General features: G+C 48.4%; 3 protein-coding genes and 1 long non-coding RNA gene across 8 annotated transcripts in view; 3 read left to right on the top strand and 1 right to left on the bottom strand.

Moving 5' to 3' along the window:
- ripor3 (RIPOR family member 3) overlaps positions 1-7244 on the top strand; it is a 30682-nt gene extending 23438 nt beyond the window's left edge. For all 3 annotated transcript variants that reach the window (XM_069179312.1, XM_006639747.3, XM_015365169.2), the window contains 10 exons: positions 151-657; positions 957-1096; positions 1280-1439; positions 1877-2009; positions 2758-2919; positions 3419-3577; positions 3872-4074; positions 4633-4716; positions 4964-5054; positions 5584-7244. In XM_069179312.1, the coding sequence (XP_069035413.1) occupies positions 151-657; positions 957-1096; positions 1280-1439; positions 1877-2009; positions 2758-2919; positions 3419-3577; positions 3872-4074; positions 4633-4716; positions 4964-5054; positions 5584-5684 (1740 nt within the window). In that variant the 3' untranslated portion in view covers positions 5685-7244. The remainder of the gene's footprint in view (positions 1-150; positions 658-956; positions 1097-1279; positions 1440-1876; positions 2010-2757; positions 2920-3418; positions 3578-3871; positions 4075-4632; positions 4717-4963; positions 5055-5583) is intronic.
- An 812-nt stretch (positions 7245-8056) lies between these two features.
- Positions 8057-11335, bottom strand: blcap (bladder cancer associated protein). The gene has a single exon (XM_015365171.2). The coding sequence runs from the start codon at positions 11333-11335 to the stop codon at positions 10937-10939; it is 399 nt and encodes a 132-aa protein (XP_015220657.1). The 3' UTR covers positions 8057-10936.
- Positions 11336-11341: 6 nt separating this feature from the next.
- Positions 11342-13871, top strand: LOC107079616 (uncharacterized). Its single transcript, XR_001480568.2, has 3 exons — positions 11342-11484; positions 12178-12239; positions 13122-13871. It is a non-coding gene; the product is annotated as an uncharacterized lncRNA (long non-coding RNA).
- A 916-nt stretch (positions 13872-14787) lies between these two features.
- tmem74b (transmembrane protein 74B) lies at positions 14788-22806 on the top strand. 3 transcript variants are annotated; one of them, XM_069179519.1, is made up of 3 exons: positions 14788-16037; positions 16173-16503; positions 18445-22806. In XM_069179519.1, exon 3 carries the CDS (start codon positions 18496-18498, stop codon positions 19186-19188), a length of 693 nt encoding a protein of 230 aa, XP_069035620.1. In that variant the 5' UTR covers positions 14788-16037; positions 16173-16503; positions 18445-18495; the 3' UTR covers positions 19189-22806. The 3 variants fall into 3 exon arrangements, with proteins under 3 accessions (XP_069035620.1, XP_069035619.1, XP_015220491.2); XM_069179518.1 differs by having other exon boundaries at positions 16113-16503; XM_015365005.2 differs by lacking the exon at positions 16173-16503 and having other exon boundaries at positions 14789-16037.
- Positions 22807-24394: the final 1588 nt, after the last annotated feature.

The following is a 24394-nucleotide window of genomic DNA, read 5'->3' as shown; positions in this document are numbered from 1 at the left end:
TAAGGGGTCAATTAAATTACCAAGATCTCGGCTGGGAAGAAAACCAGACAGAAAAGAGCCAAAAATCTTCTAGTGCAACACTGGTGACATTTAGCAAAAAAAAAAAAGGTCTTGCATGTTCACAAGCTCTCATGAGTCTCTCTCTTCCAGTCCGTGGCCAGGAGGCTTCAGGACCCAGAGAACTCCTTCGCCCTCAGCTCCCAGGAGTCTCGAGGGGTGTCGCTGTTGAGCTACCTGACGGACACCTCGCAGGGCTCCCAGTCCCCTGTGCTCGGGGGAGACGAGCCCCAGGCCGCTGAGGACGGAGCTCCTGTGGCCCCAGGTGTCCCCCAAGAGCAGGCGGAAGACACGCCCCTCCCCGCGGGCTCCCCCCTGCCCCAGCACAGGTACGGCACCCCGGACATCCTGAAGCAGAATGGAGACCTGCCTCCTGTCAGGGACCTGGCCAAAGGGGGCAGTCTGGATTCGGACCCCCCAGCCGGGCTGGACGCGCCCCGGCGGACCCCAGCTGAGGACCGGCGCCAGCGGAGGCGCCTGGCCCTGCGCATCGGGCAGCTGCTGCTGGAGCTGGACGCGGCGGTGAAAAGCCAGGGCCGCGGAGAGAGGGAGCTGCAGCGGCTGGAGAGCCTGATCCTGCACCTCGGGGACATACTGAAGGTGACGATCGCGCTGTCGGCCTGCTCCTTCTCACACCGCTCCACGTGCACACTCAGGCAGTAATCACTGCCCAGAGGAGCAGGACACGCTTTGGCTTGTCAAGGCAGCATTCGAGAGACATTCCTTTCACTTCTGAAATGGCATCGAACTTGGCTCAGCCGCCCTTCGAGATGCGTGTCCGGAGAGGCAGATAACATGTGCAGAGCAGCATTCAGCCCAGGCTGTTCATGCGACCACGTGCCGTGACTAACGGGTCCTGTGATAACCGTGTTGCCGTGTCCCGACTTCTCGTCTTACAGAACGATCTCTACCTGCACAAGACGTCCTCCACTGAGACCCTGGCCGTGGAGGAGGTGCTGGGGAGCTTCGACTTCCTGTGCACAGACTTCAGCGCGGACGAGCTGTCGTGTCTGGGCAGCCTGAGGCAGGGGGACACAGGGTGTGTACAGACAGGCCAGCAGCCTTCTACTTTTTATTAGTATCAGTTGAGCAAAAGAAACGCAAAGGTTAAATCAGCTTGTCTGCCCTGGTTGCTGCTGGAGAGGAGGACAGAGCTGTGGGCAGGAGACTGCCGAGCCCTGCACAGGGCCGTGTTTTTACAGGGATCACGCCTGCCTTTCAGGATCAGCACGTTCCGGGAGAGCACTCTAAGGAGCCTGGGGCTGCTCCACCAGGATACCGCTTCCACCAGCAAACCAGAGGTCACGCCCTTCACCACGGGGAACTTTGGCTTAGATCAGGCTCTGGAAATTCATCTCTCGATCTGCAGCGAGCTTCTGAAGGTAGGTGCTTTCAGTCCCACTCTCAAAGTGGCATGTTGAAATCTAGGATTGCTTTGTCCTAACATTTAGTTTTCGCCTTTACTTCAGAAAATTAAACGCTTCTTTGTCTAAGTAAAGTGACCCAGTGTGGGGGAACAGCGGCCTCTGCTGGTAGAGGCGCCTAATGGAACAATTTTCAACCTCTGCTGATAGAACCGCTTCGCAAGAAAATAAAGGACTTCAATTTTACACACAGAAATCAAACTTTAGTCTGTCATTATTATATGTAATGCTACTATTAATCATAAAACAGGTCAAAGGATCCACATAAGCAATCAAGCGAACACACTATGTGACACTGGTTATTTCACATCCTATTTAACTGGAATGAATCTGCAAACCCCTGACCTCCAGTCGTGGTGCACATCATCTCTTCATTTCTCTCAATGTCATTTCAGCAAATGAAGCAATCGGACTCAGCCCTGGTCCAGGCAGAAATTCTGGAAGAGCTTTCTCTGCAAGTCAATGTGCTGGAGAAAGTCAGTAAGCTGTCACTAGGAAAGAATGCAGAGCTATACTCAGCAAAAGACAGTAAGTACACATGACTCTGCATCTAAGATAAAATTATTTTAAGTATCCATTCAGTGTTGTGCTTTTCCAAAAATCCCTTGTCATATCTAAACCTCCATAGCACGTGAGTATGTAAATAGTTTCCAATAACTATGACCATTTAGAAATACAGAGGAAATTAATAGAAGAGTACTATTCAAATAAAATTGTATATACATATAATAGTGCTTCATATAAATAGTGCCTTCTGTCACTGTTGGTGTCAATAAAAACTGCTTAATGCTGAGACAGTGCCCTCTAGGGGCGCAGAAGCATATTGCAGCTCAGTGGCTATCCGTCCAGGATCTGGGTAATCAACGATGCTGGCTGTTTTTTTAATGTACTTACAGCCTCATTATCACCAGTGCTAACTGATATGCTTGCTGGTTTAAACATTTTATTGCACTCAGTCCTTGGTTTCAGATTTCTCTAGAGTGCATTATTTTCCACAGGTTCACCATACAGGCCTTCATGCTGCCTCTCCTCAAAAAACCTCAAAAAGCAAATTGAAATAAACAATCTGTGATTAAGAACACAGCTGGAGCAGAAACCCAGCAGGCATGGAGCTTCTCCAGCTTTAGGACTGAGAATGTCTGTAATTGATTCACTCGCCTTTAACTGGGACTGGTGATCTTGAAAGTTGGTTCAGCTCTTCTTGGAGCTGGATACTATGACTCCCTCATCTCGGCCTGTGCCTCGGCTCTGACAGCCTGTTTCACGCGTCTTGCAGTTGTTCCCAAGTCACAGAGGCTCAAAGGACTTCTGGCTTTCTGGGACGAATGCAGCGAGACCACTTCAGTCTTCTGCTGCCCTGCGGAGACGTTTCTGAAGACGCTGAGGAAAAGATTCATCCACAGACTGAAAGCCAAGCAGCCTGGGCAGGTGGACACAGGTACCATCCTCAGCAAATCCGGGCTCATGGGCGAAGGGGTGGGTCTCCCCCTGAGAGGCTCAAAGAGGGGCACATCAAAACTGAAATATTCAGGGTTGGGTTACACACTCCCAGTGCCCTTGTTTCAGGGGACCTGCAGAGATTCACACAGATGCGCACGAGATGAGTGTAAAGTTTTCTGTGTTTTTCTCCGTGGGAGGTCCTACCATTGTGGTATCTTTTTCTTTTAAAAGATTTTTGTGTATGGTTGGGTTGATTGTTAACATAAAATGCCAACACCTGCCTCTATTTTAGACTTCATCATATTGAGAATGTTGCCAAAGTCTGTCCCCTCAATCAGAGGTGCACAAGAATGGCTCGAGCTGAACCCGTTTCCGATTGGCTCACGGGAAGCTGCTGGGTCTCGGTCGCAGCACCGCGGGCGGGGCGTCTCTGCTCCCCGCGGCGCGGCAGGCCCGTCGGGGTCCGAGCAGACGCTCACGGGCTGCCTGTCCTGCAGTGTTCGCCCAGCTGCTGCAGCTCGTCCTGTCCAGCTGCAGGCTGGTCCCGGCCCCCCCGCGCTGCCCAGACCAGGTGACCGTGTTCCAGTTCTTCGGCTACCTGAGCAGGTGTGGGCTCACGGACTTCGGGGAGCACCTCTCCCACCTCGCCAGCGAAGGTACGCACCGGCAGCAGATACACGATTAATCCCGCTTTCCTTGGTTCTGGCCAAACCAACATGAACAAGCAGAAAATAATAAAACAAAATGCATTATCACGAGTCACTGCTGGTGCCAAAAAGTAGAACAGTAGCAGTATCGGCAATAATGATCAAAAACATACTCATAGCGACAGGTCAGCAGTAAGAACGCCCTGGTGGTGTGGGTGCTGTCGCAGCTGTGCGTGTTCTGGGTGGGGTGGTGCAGCGGGTGACCCCAGAGCCACACTGATGCCCCTGGGCGCTGTGTTTCAGTGACCCTGATCGGAGCCCTGGAGAGCCCCGGGAGGAGGCGGGCTCTGGACAAGCTGCGCGGGAAGCGGATCGCGGAGCTCCAGCCCCTGGGGCGCACGCTGCAGCTCCTGGCCGCCCTGCAGGTCGACGCCAACAGCAGGGTGGCCAAAGCCGCCACGTCCTGCCTGTCCAAGGCCTCTGCAAGCAAGAGCTTCAGAGCAAAGGTACTCGTCCGACACCAGGCAGCCTCACTCACGCCTCCCTTCGCGGGTTCTGGCTCCCGGAACGATTCAAGTGAAGGGCCTCGTTCAAGGGAACAACAGTCTCCCCTTGGATCTGAACAGCCTTTCAGAATGCAGAGCTGCCCTGTGCAGAATCAAACCCCGGTCTCCAGCGAGACAGAGGGGGACATGTCACCGTACTGACGAAGGGTGGGCACGCCCATGAATACTTCTGTCATGAAGCAGGAACACAGGGAGGGAAAGAACGAAAGCTCAAGCCAGAGAGATCTTCTGGCTCTGTGCAGGGGTTGGCGTGAGGGACAGAGACCAGCAGGAGGAGAGGCAGACGGATTTCAGGAGACGGCAACTCTCCGGGGTTGGGCTGCGTTCGGCCTGTGCGCCCCTTTACGCTCGTAACACACCAAAACATTCCTGGTTGTGTCGTGGTCTCTCTATTCCCCTCCGTTTTAAGCATTTCATTAAGAAATAATCCCCCACGGGTCCCGTGAGTGTTGTTTGTCCACAGTAGTACTGAACCCCGAGTGCTCTGCTCCGCTGCAGGCTGTCGTGTTCTACACAGAGGCCCTGAAGGACCCCAGCCCGCGGTGCCAGCAGGTGGCGTGCCTGGCTCTCAAGTGTCTGAAGGTGAGCTCCGCCGCCGAGCACAGCGCCGCGGGGTTTTACCTTCCTGTCCTCTGGACACAGATGAACGAGTTTTGAAGTACGGCAGTACCACCCTAGCGGTACAGAATGATGGTTCCAGCTTTAGTCTCTCTGTTATCAAGAATGTTCCTGGGGCTTTGCCATACGTCACTATGCTTTTAGCGTAGCAGAGTTACCTCCCTGGGTGAAAACACCGTTCCAGCATCTTTTCCTGTCTGGTGCCCCGCAGGCAGCGGAGAGCGTGGACCTGATCGCGGACCTGTGGCGCAGCGCCGACGAGGACGTCCGACACGCGGCCCGCGAAGCAGTGCTGTCGTTCGGTAAGGGACGAGCCCTCCGCCTGGCCTGATCATTACCCAGCGGCCGGGCCACAAGAGCGGGGTGCTCCGGGAGGTTTTCATTCCAGCTCAGCTCTGAGCCTCCTCAATCAGCTCAGTCGCAACTTAAAGGAGCCAATTTTACAGCTTCTCCCAGCTCTTCAGGTGCTGCTGCTTTGAAGAGAGCTAGCAACCCTGCAGACACACCGCCCCTTCTCCGGGACTGATCCCTGCTGTGCCTGGGGCTGCTGGTAGGGCTGGTATCGGTGTCCCAAGGAACACCAGAGCTCAGACTAGTAGAGGCAGACAGGGCACTAACTGCACCAACGCCTCTGTCATCAAGCCTGAGCACCGTCAACACACAGGCATCTGTGCTGCACAACTCCCACCATGAAACAGAGCGACTTTCAAAAACAGAAGAATTTTGACAGTTAGACAGCATTCTTATCAATATAGAGGGGCTTGACAGTTCTGGTACCCTTCACCCAGGCTGATTTTCACTGCTTTCTATCCCCATCTGTCTTCCTTACAGGCAAAAAGGGCCACCTTGCATTTCAGAGGATGGACAAAATCTGCCTTGAGCTGCAGGAAGATGCCTTCCAGAACGCGGACACAGAAATAACAATACTGTGAGGCTGTCCTCACAGCTTGGGCAGAAACATGAGGGCTGGCCACTGGCAGGCACCAGGTTGGCTCGGGTGCAGGCAGAGCATTCGAACCTCTCACCCCCTGGGCCGAGGTCAAAGGTTATCCAGTCCAGGCCCCAGGAGACAGAGAGACAGCAGAAAGAACAGCAAGGCATTGTGGGAAAGGTTGGAGCTGCAGCTGGAAAAAATCTCCATGTATAAAGCTTTTTGTAAAATGTTGTACGTTGAAGAATATATTTGATAAATGCTAATTTTATATTTTATGAATATTATACGCAAATGTTTCATACAGAGGAAGTTTTAATTCAATACTGTGCTGATTTTACTGGAAGACAAGAAATGAACTGCCCTTTTTTCACTGCTCCACCTGTTCGGCTGTTGGGATCTCTGGAGAGATAATGGCAAAGCCAATAGCGATGGCCAGACTCATCTTTTCAGCAGAAGAGCAGCTAAAGGATTGGGGATGCAGGCTTTAAGGCTTTGCTTCATCAGGAACACACGTAAAGTTCTCACAGTAAGTTAGTGCGGGGGTCTCCAACCCTGAACCTCCAGGGTTAGGCTAATAGGTCACCTGTTTTCAAAGACTGACAACACCTGTGAGCTAGTGATGAATCAAGCAGGTCATCTGTTCCAAGAGACCTCTAGTCCTCAAGGACAGCAAATTACTTAGACTTTTCCCACAATAAACACTGACACAAACTGGTTTTGCTGGTGATGGAATCATTCAAGACCTTTGCAAACTGGTGATTTTAGATGACCCTGCTGGGCTCTCCAGGACCAGAGATCCCTGCCTTAGAATCTCAGGAAAAATCTTCTTTATTGCTATTTGAAAGCAAGTAGAAAGGAAAGTCTTCTCCTATTCATGTGGGAGCCACCTGTACACAAGCTAGGGTATCCTAGAGTGGTGCTATTGTGAAAATTCTGAATTCACTGCAAACACAACAATTTATATTATCGATTTTCCTTTACAGATTAAAAGTTACTTTTGAGTTTATCTGCCGTATAGGCTTAAGAAAAATCTAATTTCATAGTAGTCTTAAAATCAAGCTGATGTGTTTGAGAGGGCTGGTAAAGGGGCATACAGGGCCACACACTGTGCAGGACCTGTATGCTCCATTCTGAAAGCCGATTTTCTCTAAATGCCAACAGCCCAGTGTGTCTGTGGTTCACCTCGCAGCGCCCATTAGCCACCCCTACCTGTACAAACCCTGACGCAAAACCGCTGCCCGAAGCCGAGATTACAGGCAGCCGAGACGCAATATGTTATTAACGCAATCAGTGGAAGGAAGTGACACAGGCTCTATCACTCTGCTTTCCTTTGCTTCATAACCATGCATGCTGTACATCTATCCTGCATAAATACATGTTAAATATTTTAACGGCTTGCTGTACCTGTATAGGATGAGATGAAAATTAGTTTCAGGGTCAAGCACACAGTTTATCACTAATTCATACTATTTGGAGCACTGACAGGCTTGTTTCTAATATCACCATACAAACCGTGTATCTGGGGAAGTTTTCCATAAAGTGAAAGTGTTTGCAGTTGTTTTCCGTTTCGTCCTTTCTTTGCAGCGTTAACTGCACTTACACATGTGCCCGTATCATTCACAGCGGACTATTCTGAAAGGGAAGGACTGCTAGTCTAGGGAAAGGGTTTGAAAGATCACACGCTCACGCTGGTGCAGGCAGGGGCAAGAGAGGCCGTCCTGCTCTTGCCCGGCTCCAGCCAACAGGAACACGCAGCTGCTGCAGGTCAGCTGTACCAAGGCGGCACCTACCAGGAAGCCCAGACCCATGGAAAATCAACAAAGCAGAAGAATTTCTCCCTTGCAGGAGAGCACCTTCACACACCGTGGACTGGAAATGCTACCCAGCCACACGTCTTCAACGAAGCACCTGGGTGAGAGATCTGTTCACTTAGCAGCCAGCGTCCAGAGGGGCAAAACAGGTTACAAAAGAGACACCATTCAACCTTTCCTACCGTCTTATACAACACCACAAGTCTTTGCAAGCTGCATCTAAGCACTGGAGTCATGGCACTGTTTCTGCTTCAAGTTCAAGTGAAGCAGAGCAGCTCAGTAAACTTTGCACTGTTAGCCTACTCCATCACCTGTTCACTGATGAGTGTATAAATACGAGTTACTTATGAGGTTACAAAAGAAACCTCTTGCACAGCCACTAGATGGGATTGTCTGCTCACCTGGTTGAAACCAAACCAGTCAGAACAGCAATATAATAAAGACTCACTAAATTAGAGTTTTGTCTCTGTATTCCAGTTATACTCACTCCTTTCACTTAATTAAAAATACATAAAAAAGGTTAATAAATGTGTTTGAACAGAAGCAAGAAAAAAAAATCAACGTTGTAAACCCATTTATTTCGGAGTATGGGTGTAGACTGTACCATGCAGCAGGTTAGTACATCACCGAGGCGCAACACCACAGGAACACAGGAAAATAGAAGTTCATGGAAAGTTTGCAGAGCCTTAGGAGCTCCTGCTGGAAGCGATGAGAAAACACAATCAAAAGCACCAGCAGACACTAGAAAATAAAAGGGCCTTTTTTAAAAACAGTGAAAGAAACACCAAGTAATAGAAAAGGACACTGGCAGTTGATACTGATCGGAGGGCTGAGGATGTCTAATGCATCAACACAAAAGGTTAAACAAAAATTAATATCACACTTTGCTTTTTTAATAGTTTTCTACTATAAATCGGTATGTTAATTATTGCACTATTGTTCTAAACACTGGTGATTACTTTAATTAATACAGTAAGGCAAACTAAAATCCTGACAAGTGACTAGTACCTAATTTCTCCACTCTTCAGGGTAGATCCTACTATGTAATTCTGTGTACAAGACAGCACAACCAAAGAAGAAAATCCTGATGAGCAGCCCAGGAAACCGAAATACCCAAGCGTTCCAAAATCTTACATCCAATGTGGATAGGTAGAAAAAAAATCATTGGCTCACTGGTCTTAAATTAGCTGAAAAATGACTTGTAACTCTTGCACCTTTTACACAAATTGTGCAAATCATGCATTATTTTTTTTAAACCAATATTGGAGTACAAAGATTACTATGTCTTCAGCCTTATGTAAATGTAAAATACTGTACAAGGCCAAATATTTCTAGTATTTAAGTGAGTCTAAATTTCTGTACATAGAGCTCCAGGGGGAGTGTGATGTCAAGGCTGCTGACATTATGCCTGCAGTCACTCCCCATATTAAATACCACAAGCTCTAGTTACATTTTAACAGCCCAGCCAGGCGAAAATAGAAAGATCTAGGTCACATGACACAGGGCAGCAGCTTGCCTGTACAAAGCAAGCCCCACCGATTTTATTGGTCTTACCAGCTGTTGCCAAACCAAGCAAGAATCAGACAAAATAAAGTTTACTGTGGCAGAAATCTTTTTTTTTTTTTTAAGTTTGCCACCTGACTTTTGAAGATGTTCTTTCCTCTTTCAGACGGTTGTGGACTGACCTGGCCTTCCTACAGGCTTTCAAGATACCAAAGGATTGGCAACGTTAAAAAAGGCAATGATCTAACTTTACACTCTCAAACCAGAGACCCGAGCTGAGCATGGGGTTAGAACCGATACCACAATGTTCAAAGGGACGTCAAGTGTGAGAGACAAGATTGTAGACCACGTGTACTGCTCATTCTACCGTTTCCATCAGAGACCCATTGGGAGTTTAACATCCACACTGCATGCCTCAGTAAGAGACAGGATCCTGCCCCTCCCAGGAATCACAAGTGAAGCAGAAGCTCCACAGCAAACTGCTTCCCTTGAAAATACGATCATGTTCTGTGCAAGATGCCATGAGTGCATTTCCCCTTCTGTAATGCTGGCTTTTTGAACCGTGTGATATTAAAGTGCAGACAGCGATTTAAATAAGGTACAGCTTCCGAGCTGAGACAAGACAAGGCTGGGGGATACACAAAGTCATTCAGCTTTCACATTAGCAAACCAGTGCAGTGACCTCTGTTGTAATGGCAAACATCTTATTACATACTCCACCCATATGAAAACGGTTTCTTCAAAAGTGACTCTTAAAAGCAGAGTGAGGGGAAAACCCACCACAAATGAGCTCCACTTAACGACCTCTCCCTTCACGCTTACAAAAATAAAACCTGTGAGACTACAGCCTTAGGCGTCTTGCCCCCAAACCCAACAACTTAAACACCACATATCATTTATTACACATATGCACTTTCAAAAAATTAAATCTAATGTGAGAGAACAGGAAGCAGTACCAGGAAATCAATGCTTCTCTGTACATATACCGTCCCCGGATGCCGTTTTCAAACCCCCAGGGCTTGATTTCTCAGCCCTACGTCCCGAAAAGCAGGAAGCCCTTTACTTGGCTCACCAAGTTGGCCGTCTGCTCTTCCTCGCTGCTTTACTCAAGCACAGCAGCTGCCCCAGTCCTGGCTTCCAAACCAGAGGCCTGCCAAAAACTCCACCCCGCACCCCCATGGGGAACAGCAACTTTCAATAGGGGACTGCTCACTGTCTCACTCATTTCATCGCACGCCCAAGATAGCCCCTTCCTGGTTTCAAAAAATAAACTTTATTCAATTCACCGACAAAAAGATTAATAGAATTTACACTTTTCAGCAATCGCACTGACCGAAAAAGCAGGTTCACCCAGAAAATTTGTCAAAGGCCCAACCTTGTCCAAAAAAAGGATTGTAAACTATTAAAAATGTTCTGTTAACTTTTTAATGGATGGTTAAAATCCACTGAAATCAACCTGACACAGCCCATGACTGTGTAAACTGCTTTTCTCCCATCCCTATTCTCTTTAATACTAGTGGCTGATATTCCATTTTCTGTTATTTATCAAAACCACACAGTCCGCATAGGTGCTTTAACCAAGACCTCCTGAACGAAAAAGGGGGGAAAAAAAAAATCAACATCTCATTACAGGAGAACACAAAAAAAACATTAATAATAGCAACTCGGACACAACCCATGCAAATTGTAGCTCCACTAGCCTGGGCAGACCAGTCTTTTTTCATTTAAAAAGAAGATGGGGCAGAAGACAGGCCCCTTGTCTTCCGCCCGCAGGTTCAGGAAGGTGCCTTTACGCACCAGACCGCTCTGAGCAACACATCTTGATATTCACAGCGCGAGAGAGAACAGTCCATCCAGTGTCCAGCGGGCAGAAATAAGTCAGAAGAGGTCCTCCAGCCTGGGGGCGCAGCCCAGTGTTGGGGAGTCACCTCCCCCCCTAGGAGCCCACAATGCCGGGGTCGTGTGCAGACTCGGGCAGTGGGGAGTCACTGCAGTGGTACAGGAAGCAGTTGCCCCAGCAGCTGTAGCAGATGAGGAACAAGGCGGCGAGGAAGACCAAGGCGCAGATGGTGCAGGGCTTCCTCTCCAGAAGGAAGCTCAGCAGGTAGAAGCCCATGAACATGGAGTGGCTGAACCACAGGGCCGGGTTGAGGGGTTTGGGGATGAGGAGGACAGGCAGGAGCCACTGAAGGCAGTACATCTCGTCTCCCTTCGGGCCGGACACGCTCACCGAGGCCGAAACGAGTGTCCACAGAACCGGGCCAGCGCCGAAGGAACCGCCCGCCACCGGCTGCGACCGCGGAGTGCAAGGGGACAGTGGGGCTCTGAAGAGCATCAGGTCAGGCCTCGGGAGAGAAACAGGACAACGTTACGGCTCTGAACCGCCCGGCTGCGCCGCCTTACCCCCGGGGGGGCATTAAACACCCAGCTCAGGCCGAGGATTAAAGTGCGAAGTTTGACCCCAAATTTGAACACTATTCGCAGGTCAGTCCGGGACCCGTCCACATCTGCAGACCGCCAGTGCTCTGCTAGACGTCGAGATAAAATTAGACCCGTTTTTAAACGCGGACAGCGCACACAAACGTTCAGATCCTCCGGGTCTCCTGTTCTCAAACCGGACAACTTGAGCTGCTTCCAAGCAGTGGGTGATGAAAAAATACAACCTGTACCTTAACGACACCGAAGCTACCGCTTTCAATAAAAACACCACTCTTTCTAACCCATTTCTTTTTGTTTCTGACTGAACATAAAGGGGTAGTTTGGGATTATTTCGGGCAAATATTTGAGCATAACCAAACACGACACACGAGCAAGTTAAACACACGTCTGCAGTGACCATTGTATATGCCGTAAAGAAAATGAAAGATATTTAAGCTGAACACCTCGAGATTCCGGTACTAACCTCTCATTGCACGCTCACTCTTCCGCCGCCATCACTGCAACTCTCCTGCGCAGCTCCTGCTCCTCAGGACCCAGCCGGGAAAACCAGCTGTCTCCCCCATAGCCTGTTTAAAAGGCGTCCGTGGCGGAGGTCATTGGACACAATCTCATTTTCGCAGAGGACTCAGATTTATACAATTTAAATAAATAAAACGTGTACGTCACTTATTCCTCTGACAGGAAATACCGCAAGTGGAATATTGCAATTTAATCCTAATATTTTTTCTTTTCTTACAGGCATTGATGGGGCAGCTTCTCTTCTCAGGTCCTCAAAGAGAAGAGAGAGGTGCATTGAAAATGTGAGATATAGTAGTGACGTGGTTAGTAAAATATGTTCCCGGAATAATTATATTTATCTCTAGTATAATTATTATCATCCCATAAAATTCTACACGTCCGTATTAATTCCAACCGATCAATGCATCTAGCTGGCTGTTAACGGGAAAGTTAATCGATGCAGTTTTACAACGTATGATATACTGTTGTAGAATACAGTTGAGTGATTACACTTAATATCGATCAGATGTTTTTAATAAAGTTGGGGGGAATGAGCTCCCGTCGTAAAGACCATCTTCTCTTTATTTTGTGGTAAAATTGGGAGCATCACAAAGGACGCACGAATTAAAGGACTGTGCCTATAAACACTTTTGACTGAACAGGTGGAAGAGAGCGTTGAGACAAGCTACCGCTAGGTGGCGCGGTTGACCGGAGTGTGTAAAGGTGCGCTCCAGAAAGGTGCAGCCCTAGAAATTCATTCACATCACTGCCGGTGATCTCTCGGTCATCGAAACAGTATCTCTTGAGATCTGATATTACAGCATCCACTGCATGAGTGATTATTTCAATAAATACTATTTGTGTGTTGTGACAGAGAGGAAGGGAGAGAGGCGCCTGGGAGCGAGAGCAGTTTTAAGGAGGGTTAGGAGGTGTCTGGAGAGAGAGAAGGGTGGTGGAGAGCTGGCAGAGAGGCACTCTGTCAATCTTAATGCCAGCATGAATTATGCATTGAATCTGCAGGAACCCTCACACGGGCCGGGGGTGAAACTCGGTAGATTTGCTGTTTCCATGGTAACCTCACATTTTTCCTGGCTCGGCAGCCCTGATCAATGTATGTCCTGACGAACACGTTGGCTGGGGGAGAGGGGAGGGGTTCCTGACTGCGCTGTGCTCCATCTTCGTAGGTGATGGGAATGATGGGGAATTTTGAGGACAAAAGGCCCAGGCTGTCACTCCCCCGGGCACGCTGTGGTTGTGCTCTGTGTGGAAGCTGAGTGCTGATCTGCAGATCCCACAGCGAGGGAGAAGACGATGGAGACGTGATGTGATGTTCGGCTGAAATGTTGGACCAAGGCCCTGACTACGCCATCATTAATGATCCTGTAGCACTGCTCATTAGATGGGAGTGTTAACCCAGGTGTCCTGGCTAAATTCCACTCTGGCTTTGCACAATCTGGCCTCCCTTAATTCAACTGATGTGCTATCTTATTACTCCTCCCCCTGAGCCGCTGTGCAGTGGGGCTGCTGGTGCAGAATGGTCGCTGTGTGTCTCCTGGTGGGGCTGCTGGTGCAGAATGGCTGCAGAGAGGCCCTACTGTCTCGTCTAGTTCCCTAACTCAGGAATCAAAGGGTTCCAGGAAACTAAGGAACACTTCAGACTTAATTCCTAGAATTGAAAAATTAGAATAAAGTCCTGTAATTAAAGATAATTCCACATCTCTGTTCCCTTAGCTATTTTAAACTGCAAGATTTTTTTATTACTTGGATGACTTCCTAACAAAACAGAGAAATGTGTCATTCCATGAATACAGCCAGCTGTAGCCTTTGGCAATGGCATATTGTGATTATGCTGTTTATTAGCTCTGATAAAATGCATGAAATAGTTTTAAATGTCACTGGAAACCTCCCCCTTTTTAAGTACATATTTAAGTCAGTTTTCCTCTACATTAAAATAATACTTTTTATTGTCCAATTGAATAATAATGTAACTTATTTGTTGAATACTGTATATAAAAGCATTAGTTCTTGGAGGAAACACTGCCTTTCAGGACTAAAATGACTGAAACTATTAGCCCTGAATTAAATCACAGGCTACAATATCCTAATCTGTGATTATGCCTCAAATGCACAGCTAGCAAGGGAGTCTGAGAGTTTTTTTGAGAGATTATTACAGTATTGCTATTTCTTTATGGGGATTATTCATCCAGGTACTGTCTGCCTTGCAGTCTCACAGTGTCTGATGGAGCAGAAAGCTGATTGTCTGCCTTCGGGACAATGAGGTGGAAAATGAGTAAGCTAACGGCTCAATCTAAATTCATCTCAAGCAACTGGGGCACATGAAATATTCACTGCAAGACAGCCTCTTTCCGTGCACAAGCTCATGCCAGTGGCTCTTCCTTTCCAGGTCAGTACAGGACTTCCAGTAACTTACTGGACTGAGCCTTCATTGCTTAATTAGCCCAGGTGGCAGAGACTACAGGTTAGAGTTAAAAACTTGTTTTCGTTTTAATGGCATATTGTTCAACCACATGAATAAGTGTCAAACGGCTGTGGTGCAAATTAGATCGATCTTTGCGTCTGAAGAGACAATTTTAATAGTTGTCATTGGACAACAGAGCCCGTACTGTCAGCAGGTCAGCATTGCCTGTTGTTCTGAGGCCGCCCCCGCTTCAAATATCCGCCTGCTCTAAATTATGTCCACATAGAAACATCGATATAAGTGTTAACTTTCTGGTTGTAAACCACAGTAATTGTGTTAATACCGGAAGATTATTGAAGTCGGGAATCGTTATATCAATGTAAGGAAACAGTCATAATTATGATTTTTAGCCGCTTCATCTGCTTTCAGTCTGTTTTGCCTCAGGATAATCCCGCTCCCTCGCACTGTTGCTTGGCAACGCCAGGCTCCAGGGACGCGTCCGTCGTTTCTAGAGGGAATTGTGATGAACACAGACCCCGCCGGGTACCAATAAGACAGTACACAATGTCTGTCTCGGTAGCAGCAGTTGTGCACAACTGTGATGCACACGGCAAGTGCATAAAACAATCTCTGGATACTGCGACAGTTCACAGATTTGTGATAGGTTACTGCTACTAACGACCCTCAGCTTTTGATTCTGTGTATGAGACAGCAGCACAGCCTCCTCTCTTGTTCCAGACGACAGAGCACGCTTTCGCCTTGGCCTTCTCCCGCAGAGCTAGAACTGAGACCGAGGGACCCGACCCTCTTCTTTCTGCAGTCGAGCCCCTGTAGCCAGCAACCCCCCCGCCCGCCTCGCTGCTTCGCAGAAACATGAGATCACAGCACGTCGAGGCGAGTGACCAGTCCTGCCCTCGCCTGTCAGTAAGGGCTTGTGCCGATGGGCTGCTCATCGGCTTTGCCCACTTGCAACCTTTACTAGAGGCTGCTTTTCAAGAGCCCAGCACATTAGTAAAAACAGCACTATGGAAAATACAGACTTACTCTATCGGGTCTGATACAGCGAAAAAAAAAGCTGAAGGATACATCAGTCCGGACACAACAGCAAGACTCTCACATTCATAAAGATTTATTTGGCTCCTTTTGGAGATACCGGCTGCCTTTCTTGCACAGACCACAGGCTGCTGTTAGCTGCTCTCTCCCTTAGTTTCACTCCTTCGAGAGTGTGGAAGGACAGGCGGCGCTGGGATGATTTATAAAGCGATTCCTCGCCCCGTGACCGAGGGGCTTCAGTGGGGTCCGTGACACTGCCGTGATGCTGCACTCGGAGCTGTAAGCTAGCCCGATCATCCGCGCACGACCTTACAAGGAGACATGCCAATTCTCAAGATGTTTAGGTTAGTAAAATAGGACACGTGGAAATACAACAGTTCTGCTAACGACAGCGGTTTTCCCGAACCGCGCATTTATCGAGCAGGGCGGCTCGCCGGAGTCTGCTCCGGCCGCCTGGCCGCTCCTGGACCCGAGTCTCAGTCGAAACGCCAGGTCCCTGCTCTCGTCCTCCGCGCATGGCCAGTCCTTCAGCTCTGCTCCTGCATCTGTCTGCACGCTGCCTCCCTCAGCACCCTGCATCCTTCCGCGACATAATCACCGCCTTACACACCACAGCACACATTTTCAGGTACGTATTGCTTTTTCTACATCATTATTTTTAACTCTTCTTTTAAGCGAATTAACTGCCTTCTGTATTCTCTAGCCTTGTGTTCGGATGCAGACAATCCTGCTTTAAAAATATCGAATCCGATCTCGCCTGAAGGCTTCTCCAAATGTGTATCAAGGTCATCTGCCGTTCTGCGCTCCCAGGGACGGATGTTGATTCCGGACGGATCACCCGGCCGGATCGCTCTTCCCTGCTCGGGGCTGGGGGGGCGCCTGTCTGTGAGCCGCAGGAGCGCAACACTTTCCGCTAAAACGGCCATGTCAACAGAGATGACCATCAGCTGCCCTGTATTAAAACTCAACGAAGTGATACTTGAGGAGGAGAGAAAAGCTGTCACGGTGTTTGGCGAAATCCGCACACAGATTTCCACACCAGCCGGACAGACGCCACTCTAAGGGTTCAGAATGAAGCAATACGCGCATTAACGGTAATAAATATTGACCCCAAGAGAAACACTGTCCTGTGCCGCTTTATCAATAAGCATGTTCAGCGCCTAAATATGAGCCTGACTTGGGAACTTGTATCTTGCTGACGTGCAGTGTAGCTAAAACAGCAATTGATAATTGATACGCTGTGATGCTGTGTTATTATTATTGTAACGCAACGGGGGCTCGGGCGGGCGCCCTTGCCGCATTAGGTCGGCCCCTGCACCGTCCGGGGCTCGAACCCGGGACTTCCGCGTCTCTCTGCAGCGACCTAGCCCCGTGAGCCAAAGAGAGATCTCTCTACAGCCCAGTAGCTGTGGTCCTGCTATCACAGGGAAGGGCGGTGACGTCACCCGCTCTGGTACGCCGGCTCTTACACAGCGCCTGTCGGCCGTAAGCGTTACACTCTCCCCCGCTTAAATCGCCGTCCCCGGCGAAGGGCTATCCCGCCCCGCTTCTGACACCAATGTAACGCAACGGGGGCTCAGGCGGGCGCCCTTGCCGCATCTGGTCGGCCCCATCCCTACTGGAGGCTCGAACCCGGGACTTCCGCGTCTCTCTGCAGCGACCTAGCCCCGTGAGCCAAAGAGAGATCTCTCCACAGCCCAGTAGCTGTGGTCCTGCTATCACAGGGAAGGGCGGTGACGTCACCCGCTCTGGTACGCCGGCTCTTACACAGTGCTTGTCGGCCGTAAGCGTTACACTCTCCCCCGCTTAAATCGCCGTCCCCGGCGAAGGGCTATCCCGCCCCGCTTCTGACACCAATGTAACGCAACGGGGGCTCGGGCGGGCGCCCTTGCCGCATTAGGTCTGCCCCTGCACCGTCCGGGGCTCGAACCCGGGACTTCCGCGTCTCTCTGCAGCGACCTAGCCCCGTGAGCCAAAGAGAGATCTCTCTACAGCCCAGTAGCTGTGGTCCTGCTATCACAGGGAAGGGCGGTGACGTCACCCGCTCTGGTACGCCGGCTCTTACACAGCGCCTGTCGGCCGTAAGCGTTACACTCTCCCCCGCTTAAATCGCCGTCCCCGGCGAAGGGCTATCCCGCCCCGCTTCTGACACCAATGTAACGCAACGGGGGCTCAGGCGGGCGCCCTTGCCGCATCTGGTCGGCCCCATCCCTACTGGAGGCTCGAACCCGGGACTTCCGCGTCTCTCTGCAGCGACCTAGCCCCGTGAGCCAAAGAGAGATCTCTCCACAGCCCAGTAGCTGTGGTCCTGCTATCACAGGGAAGGGCGGTGACGTCACCCGCTCTGGTACGCCGGCTCTTACACAGTGCTTGTCGGCCGTAAGCGTTACATTATTATTATTATTATTATTATTATTATTATTATTATTATTATTATTATTATTATTATTTTATAATACACAACATCGGAAGGCAGCGGATCACAGCTCACTTTACAGCCCTGGATTTCACACCGGGCAGGGCAGGGGACCCAGCCAGAAAAGTGCCACCAGTTACCGTGCGTGAAGTATTTATACCTCCACACCTCTCATTCATCACAGCAGTACAACCGCACACGTCCGTAAATCCGTGTGCACCCGGCATTCTGTTTAAAATGAAATATTTAGCAGAATCGATCCGCCAGTGTGAGAGACAGTCGATGCCTACACAGACAATATTATTCGAGTCTGCGAATCGGGGGAATTTAATCTCATTTCATAACGGTTTTTTTTTTCCTCATCGAGTTAATTCACTGATTTAACATCGATCACAACATCATCATCGTCAACAACAACAACAACAACAACAACAACAACAACAACAATTATAGTAACAGGAGTGTAAAAAGCGCGTTGCCTGTCGTTTCAGTATTAAGTAATTATTCACTGTGACATTATACGCGGTGTCTCCGCTTGTAGTTTCCACTACATTCCCGACAGCGGACAGTACGAGAGAAAGGTGGCAGTTTGTAACAACACTCGTATCCGTCTTTTCAGGGTTCCGTTCGCGGGAGGATGCGAGTGCGGGATGAGTGATCCCGGTTGGCGATGGAGGCTCTGAACGCCGTGGAGCTGGAAGACCTGGGCGATGCGAGCGTGCGGCTCTCCGCCCGGCCAGCGCCGCGGCCGGCTCCCGGGGCGGGCATCGAGAACGCCTCGTTTCAGGGCGAGGAGCAGGAGACGGGCTTTCCCGGCACCTCATCCGGCAGCCCGGCAGGCTACGGGTCCTCCAGTATCGGGGGGGCACCCTCGCAGCCCCCGGCAGGCCACAGGGAGGAGCTCTCCCCTCGCTCCGAGGAGGAGCGGGACGCGGAGCCCAGCGCGCACTCGGTCGACTACGGATTTATTTTCGCCCTGGTGTTCCTGATAAGCGGGATTGTCCTGGTGATCATAGCCTACACCATCCCCCGCGAGTCCAAGGTGAACCCGGACGCGGTGACGGCGCGGGAGATGGAGCGGCTGGAGATGTACTACGCCCGGCTGGGCTCGCACCTGGACAAGTGCATCATCGCGGGGCTGGGGCTGCTGACGCTGGGGGGCATGCTGCTGTCCGTGCTGCTCATGGTGTCCATCTACAAGGGGGACCTGTACCGCCGGCGGGCCTTCGCCCTCTCCCGGCGGCCCAGGAAGGCCTACGGATCGATCAACCTGCGGATGAGGCAGCTGGACGGCGAGGGCAGGGAGTGGCTGGTGGAGGCGGAGCCGGGTCCTGCCGGGGCGAGCGAGGAGGCAGCCGGCTAAGCTGCTGCCCGGGTGTGCAGTCTCTCAGGAGGCCCGGGCGAGCCGGCAGGGGGAACCCGCGGTGCCTGGCCGGACAGTGAGCGAAGGGCTCTGGCGGCAGGGCCGGCGGCCAGGCGAGGGTAGTTTCCAGGTTTGAACCGCGCAGAAGTGGCACCGCGAAGCGAGGAAGCTGGAGCTCAGCCTACATTCTTAAAACGGTTCGTCGTAGCACAGAGGATAAACAGCAGCACAACTTTAGACCATTCTGCAATATTTTGAAGTATACATAAATTATTTCATTTTAAATGTGGAATTATGAAATGATATCAATTTTCAGTTAATGAAGACTTTAACGAAGCACAGCGAGCACCATAAAAGACAATGTCATAGTGCAGTTGAGTTTGCTACTGATAGATTAATCTAAGTTGCTTTAAGAGAAATAGTGAGCATGGTGTTTGATAGATCTGAATAGTGGGATTATATACATTAGATGTGTTTTATAAATTAAATTGAGATACTAATATGCCTTAAGACAACATGCCCAGACCCTGTATTTGTGTGTAGTGGGGACGCTGACTCCACACATGGCAGCCTGTCAGCTCAGCTCGGGGTTACAAGTGGAACGTCATGAGAAGCTCCTTAGAAATACTGTAGTTGATCGAAATCATCGATTCTCGTTTTGTACTGCAAGAGTTCTTCCAATGGAGTGGAAAAATGAGTGACCTTTGCACAGACCTTCTGCAGACTCACTAAAGAACAGAAAGATGAGGTTCAGAGTTTTACTCTGCTGTGCGGCAGGGACTGTTTTTTTAACAGGATTAGGCTGCTGTTCTAGCCCAAAGACAAAAATAGAAAACTTGGCATCCATACTACAGCACACCTGAGTTTAATACAGTGCCTGTATGAGCACATATCTTCAATCCATTTATTAGAATTCCAACTCCAGGCTTTTATCCCTGAGAGATAGTTTTAAATGACTTTTATCCACACTCTGACACTACTCCAGAGAACCTCAGAGACATTCATGTAAAGCTCAACCACGATTTTTAAAAAACAATTGTTTCATGAAGGCACACTAAATAATATTAAATTAAAACAGTACACTGTCACCTCATGATCTCAACCAAGATGAGAAACATTTTCAAAGAGATAACCAGACAGAGGTCAGAATGTAGCCCTTTCAACTGACGCAGCTGCAGGTGAGTGGAAGATATAGGCAGGATGGGATTGTGAAGGAATATCTCATTAACAGACTGGTACCCGCAAACAGAGGTGCTGGTTTGTTAGAATACACAGTGTTGCCCTGAGTTCTGTGTAATTTGAAGCTTACAGATCAAGTGAAGTGGTTAAAAAGGCCTGAGAAACATTCCTATTTCAGCCCCATGAAATGCCTTGAGAGAACAACCTACATAATAAAAACAATGAAGAGCTGCAGAAAAGAACAGTTTTATAGTTTATATGTATTGGGAAATGCTTTTTCTAAAGAAAGTTTTCCAGGCATCCAGAAATATTACAGCTTTACACAAAACACATTTACAGATTGTAGAACAGTAACAGTCCTGTTCCAAACGGCATCTAAAAATTAGACGCCAGTAGAAAGTGACAAAACACTTTCTCCGTCCAAAGCACAGGGTTCTGGTTCTGACATCTGCAATGGCACCACGTTGGACAATGTCGAAGAATAACACGATCAAAACTATAAGGTGAGAAGCAAATGTCCGCCGAGTGAGTATCAGTGTTTACATGGATCTTTAACTGGCTTCAGATACTTGATGACAAGGGTGAATGTGGGTCTAAAGCAAGATTTTCATGAGGTACAAATTAATTTGGGTGGATTTAGGGTCTTGGCAGTGGCCATTAATATAATTTCTCTCAGTGTGGTTATTGAAATAATAGTGGTCCAGTGAAGTGTAGTGAATGACAAAGGCTTTAATGTAATGCTTACAAGATGTCATGTTGTGGAACTATATTAAATTAGCTCAGCCATTTTTTGGTTGCATCCATTGGGTTGCATTTTCTTATTTCCATGCAGGAAAAGGGTTCCAAGAAGTCTAAAAACATAATTCCTATTTTCCCTGCTTAACGCATGCATTTGGAGTAACTTGATTGTGATTGATTAATGTCGGGAGATAGCTTATTGATCAGGATGTGATCCAGTCCTCAGCCTGCTGTGTGTCTCTGTGAAATGTGTGATTGTGAAAGCTACCACCTTGCGAGACAAAAGGGGACTCCTCCGTCAGTTCTCTGAAAGAGTAAGCTGAGCGTGATTCAGCCCCACTCTGCCAACAGCTCAGTTCCAGAATGGAAAACTACTCTGCAAGGTATAGATGGTAAATTGTTAGTTACAGCTGAAGTGTCAGGAAAGGTCCTTTCAAGTTTTTGCTGAAGTGTCTGATCGACACAGATGCACATGTGTGAACAGGTCTCAGTTAATACAGGTAAAATGGACTCTCCTCACCGCCAAAGGAATAATTTAGCAGGAGCAGGACTGGCAGGATTGGAAAGTGACATCTAAATCTTTGATAACTACACAGTCTTGTCTGTGCTGAGAGACACACTAGGGTGCCCAGCCTGGCTCTGTATGGCCTGTGGGGCTGTAGGTTAAATCACCAGCACCTGAAGGCTGGGGGAACATTGTTAAAATGTTCCAGTTAAGACAATTGTGAGCTCAGCTGGGATATATCCTTGCAGTTACACGAGCCTTCCCAGACCTGGACTGGTCACCCTTAAACTAGACAGTTTACAGTCTTACCCTATATCCTTTGTGACCAGATTAGGAACGAGACTTGAAATAATACAGAAATTCAACATTCTTCTGCAGTTACCATTTAAAATGCATGAGAGGGAAATCTAGTAATTACCCGTCATATAATATCACCACAGCTCTTGTACAGCAAAGACAAGCACCTGAGAAAGAATCATCTGCTCTTTACATTTTAAGCAAAATTTCCTGTAGTAGGTTGCAGAATCATTTACCATAAAAATCACAGCTTCGGGAAACTATTTTAAAATAATACATTGTGTTCATTTTTATTTAACAAAATACGATGCAGCTTTCAGACTGATATTCATTGCAGTGGGAAGTCGTCGCTGGCACAGAAGAGCTGTTCAGACCAGGCCACTCCCAATCCACTCCAGAACTTGCATTCAGCCCCTCTAATTGTCTAGTAAATCATTCAGGAGATGGTTGTAGGAAAACAGTGCAAGGGAGTGAAAGGGGTCCCAAGCTGATGAGCCCTGTAGTAGAGGATTTAACGTTTTGAACAGGGAGCTCTGTGTGCTACAGCGTGCAAGTGTCTGTATTGCAGTCTCTGAAGGTAATGACTGGGAATAGCACAGCTCTTCACTGCAGTGCCTAAGTCGCTGACCTTGTTCAGCAGAGACTCACGCTTTCCATGATCTCATCTGAAGCAGAACAGTAAGCAGCTATTTCCACGGTGTCTTAAGTGACCATGCACAAGAGTTAACGTTTTGGAGACAAAAATGTTGATGCATGTGAATTTCTGTAAAATGTTGTGAATCTGTTGAATTTGCAGTATAGCAGTAATGTGATATATGCTTATTTGTACGCATACAAAATTTTGAAAAACTTTTTGATTATTTAAATGTGACAAATAAAACATTTTTTTTTGCTTTTGATGGGTTAAACCTGACTGCCTCTTTGCGTGCTGCAGCAGTCAGCTGGAAGCTCACTGGAGTATAGTGGCCAAAGTGGAATTAATGACTGAATCTTCAGCCAAGGCCACTGTAAATGAGACACTACAGCTCTGAATCTTTGTGTCTGGCACGGTCAGCAGGAACAGAGGCCGTCTTACTGTGAGCGGAACCGTGAGGACAGCAGAGCTCAGTAATTGCTGAAATCGTGTATTTTTTCTTCAGAAAGAAAAGCCCCTTTTGTCTTTCTGAAAGTATATCAGTAGGCAGTTCGTTTTCTGTTAACCAAGACTAAACTGATTACCAGCCTCTTAATTTTTCTTGGTTGAATTGCATTTTCTCACCATAAGAGGCTTAATTTAGCTCATTGAATTATCTTCCTCTTCTTTCTTTAAATGCACATTAATTATATTCAGCTCAATGATCTCTCCCTTCTTCAGAGGCTGCTGTCCCCAGCCTTGTTCCTTCAGCAGTCACTGACATTCAGAATGCTTCTTGGGACGCTATTATTATAATCTCATTTCTCACTGCTGCTCGCTCATAAAAGGGTTTGGTGAACTGATTTTTTTGGGAAAGCAATTTGATGGCTATGACACCTCAGCACCTTGGACACACAAAAACAAAAACCATTAGTTTTCCCCACACAGGACATCTAGAAAGGTAACTTTAGTTTAAAACCAACAGCATGAAACAATAAGAAGGCATCATTGTTAACTTCGCAGGTGCAAATTAACCACCATATTAAGCAGTGCTTGTTGTCAGTTAAAAATCAATGTTCCACACTGTGACCTCGCAGACAGTGACAGTTGCCCTCTGCAAACCAGCAACAGGAGTCAACAGCCATCAACCTGCGGAAATTCTGCGCAGCCTCCCGGCTCTGTGAGAAAATGCACAGCAAATCCCGTTGCATAATAAGGCCAGAGACGCTAGCTTTAACACGTATGACAAGTTAAACTAACTGATCCTATTACTGCAGATCTGGGAGCTGTGGATAATGGAGCATTAACTGAGAAGCATGAAGGGATTTTTTCTAGCTCAGGGCTGCATGAATACCTGGACCTCCACTGTTAGGAGGTTCACTGAGCAGTGGGGACCTTGTGGAAACTGAATGAACGCTCCCTTGCCAATAGAACTAATCTCCCGATTCCCGGAGGGGAGCACTGCTTCCCTGGCTCAGGCCACTCTCTCTGTCTTGGAATCGCTGATGAAATACCAGTCCTTAAAGAATGGGGCCCAGAGACCAAGACTGCTTCTTCACATAAGAAGGAATTAAGCCGATACCAGTGCTTTCTGTTATGATTGCAGGCTTTTTTAGGTACAGCACGTCTTTAAATACTGCAAAGGAATTCCTGTTTTCATCAGTCCCAAACCTGCCAAGCAGACAGGGTTTCATACAATCACAGACAGAAGCAGATGACAAGACCCACAGCTACAGACAGCAAAGCGATGTAAATACTGCTGAAAACAAGGGGGGTGAAACAGTCTGGAAACAAGAGCGGAATAATTTCAGGGTGAACAGCAACAGACCGTCACCAGGGGCAGCAGGGGCACAGAGCTTTGTCAACAACACGAC

This window comes from Lepisosteus oculatus, chromosome 16 (genome assembly GCF_040954835.1).
Source record: "Lepisosteus oculatus isolate fLepOcu1 chromosome 16, fLepOcu1.hap2, whole genome shotgun sequence".
In the NCBI taxonomy this organism is placed as follows: domain Eukaryota; kingdom Metazoa; phylum Chordata; class Actinopteri; order Semionotiformes; family Lepisosteidae; genus Lepisosteus; species Lepisosteus oculatus.
Note: the sequence above shows the minus strand (reverse complement) of the source record. Positions and strands in the feature narration are given on the sequence as shown.

Excerpts from the sequence above, each read along its gene's own strand:
- blcap (XM_015365171.2), bottom strand. The coding sequence starts at position 11,335 with ATGCTCTTCAGAGCCCCACTGTCCCCTTGCACTCCGCGGTCGCAGCCG.
- tmem74b (XM_069179519.1), top strand. The coding sequence starts at position 18,496 with ATGGAGGCTCTGAACGCCGTGGAGCTGGAAGACCTGGGCGATGCGAGC.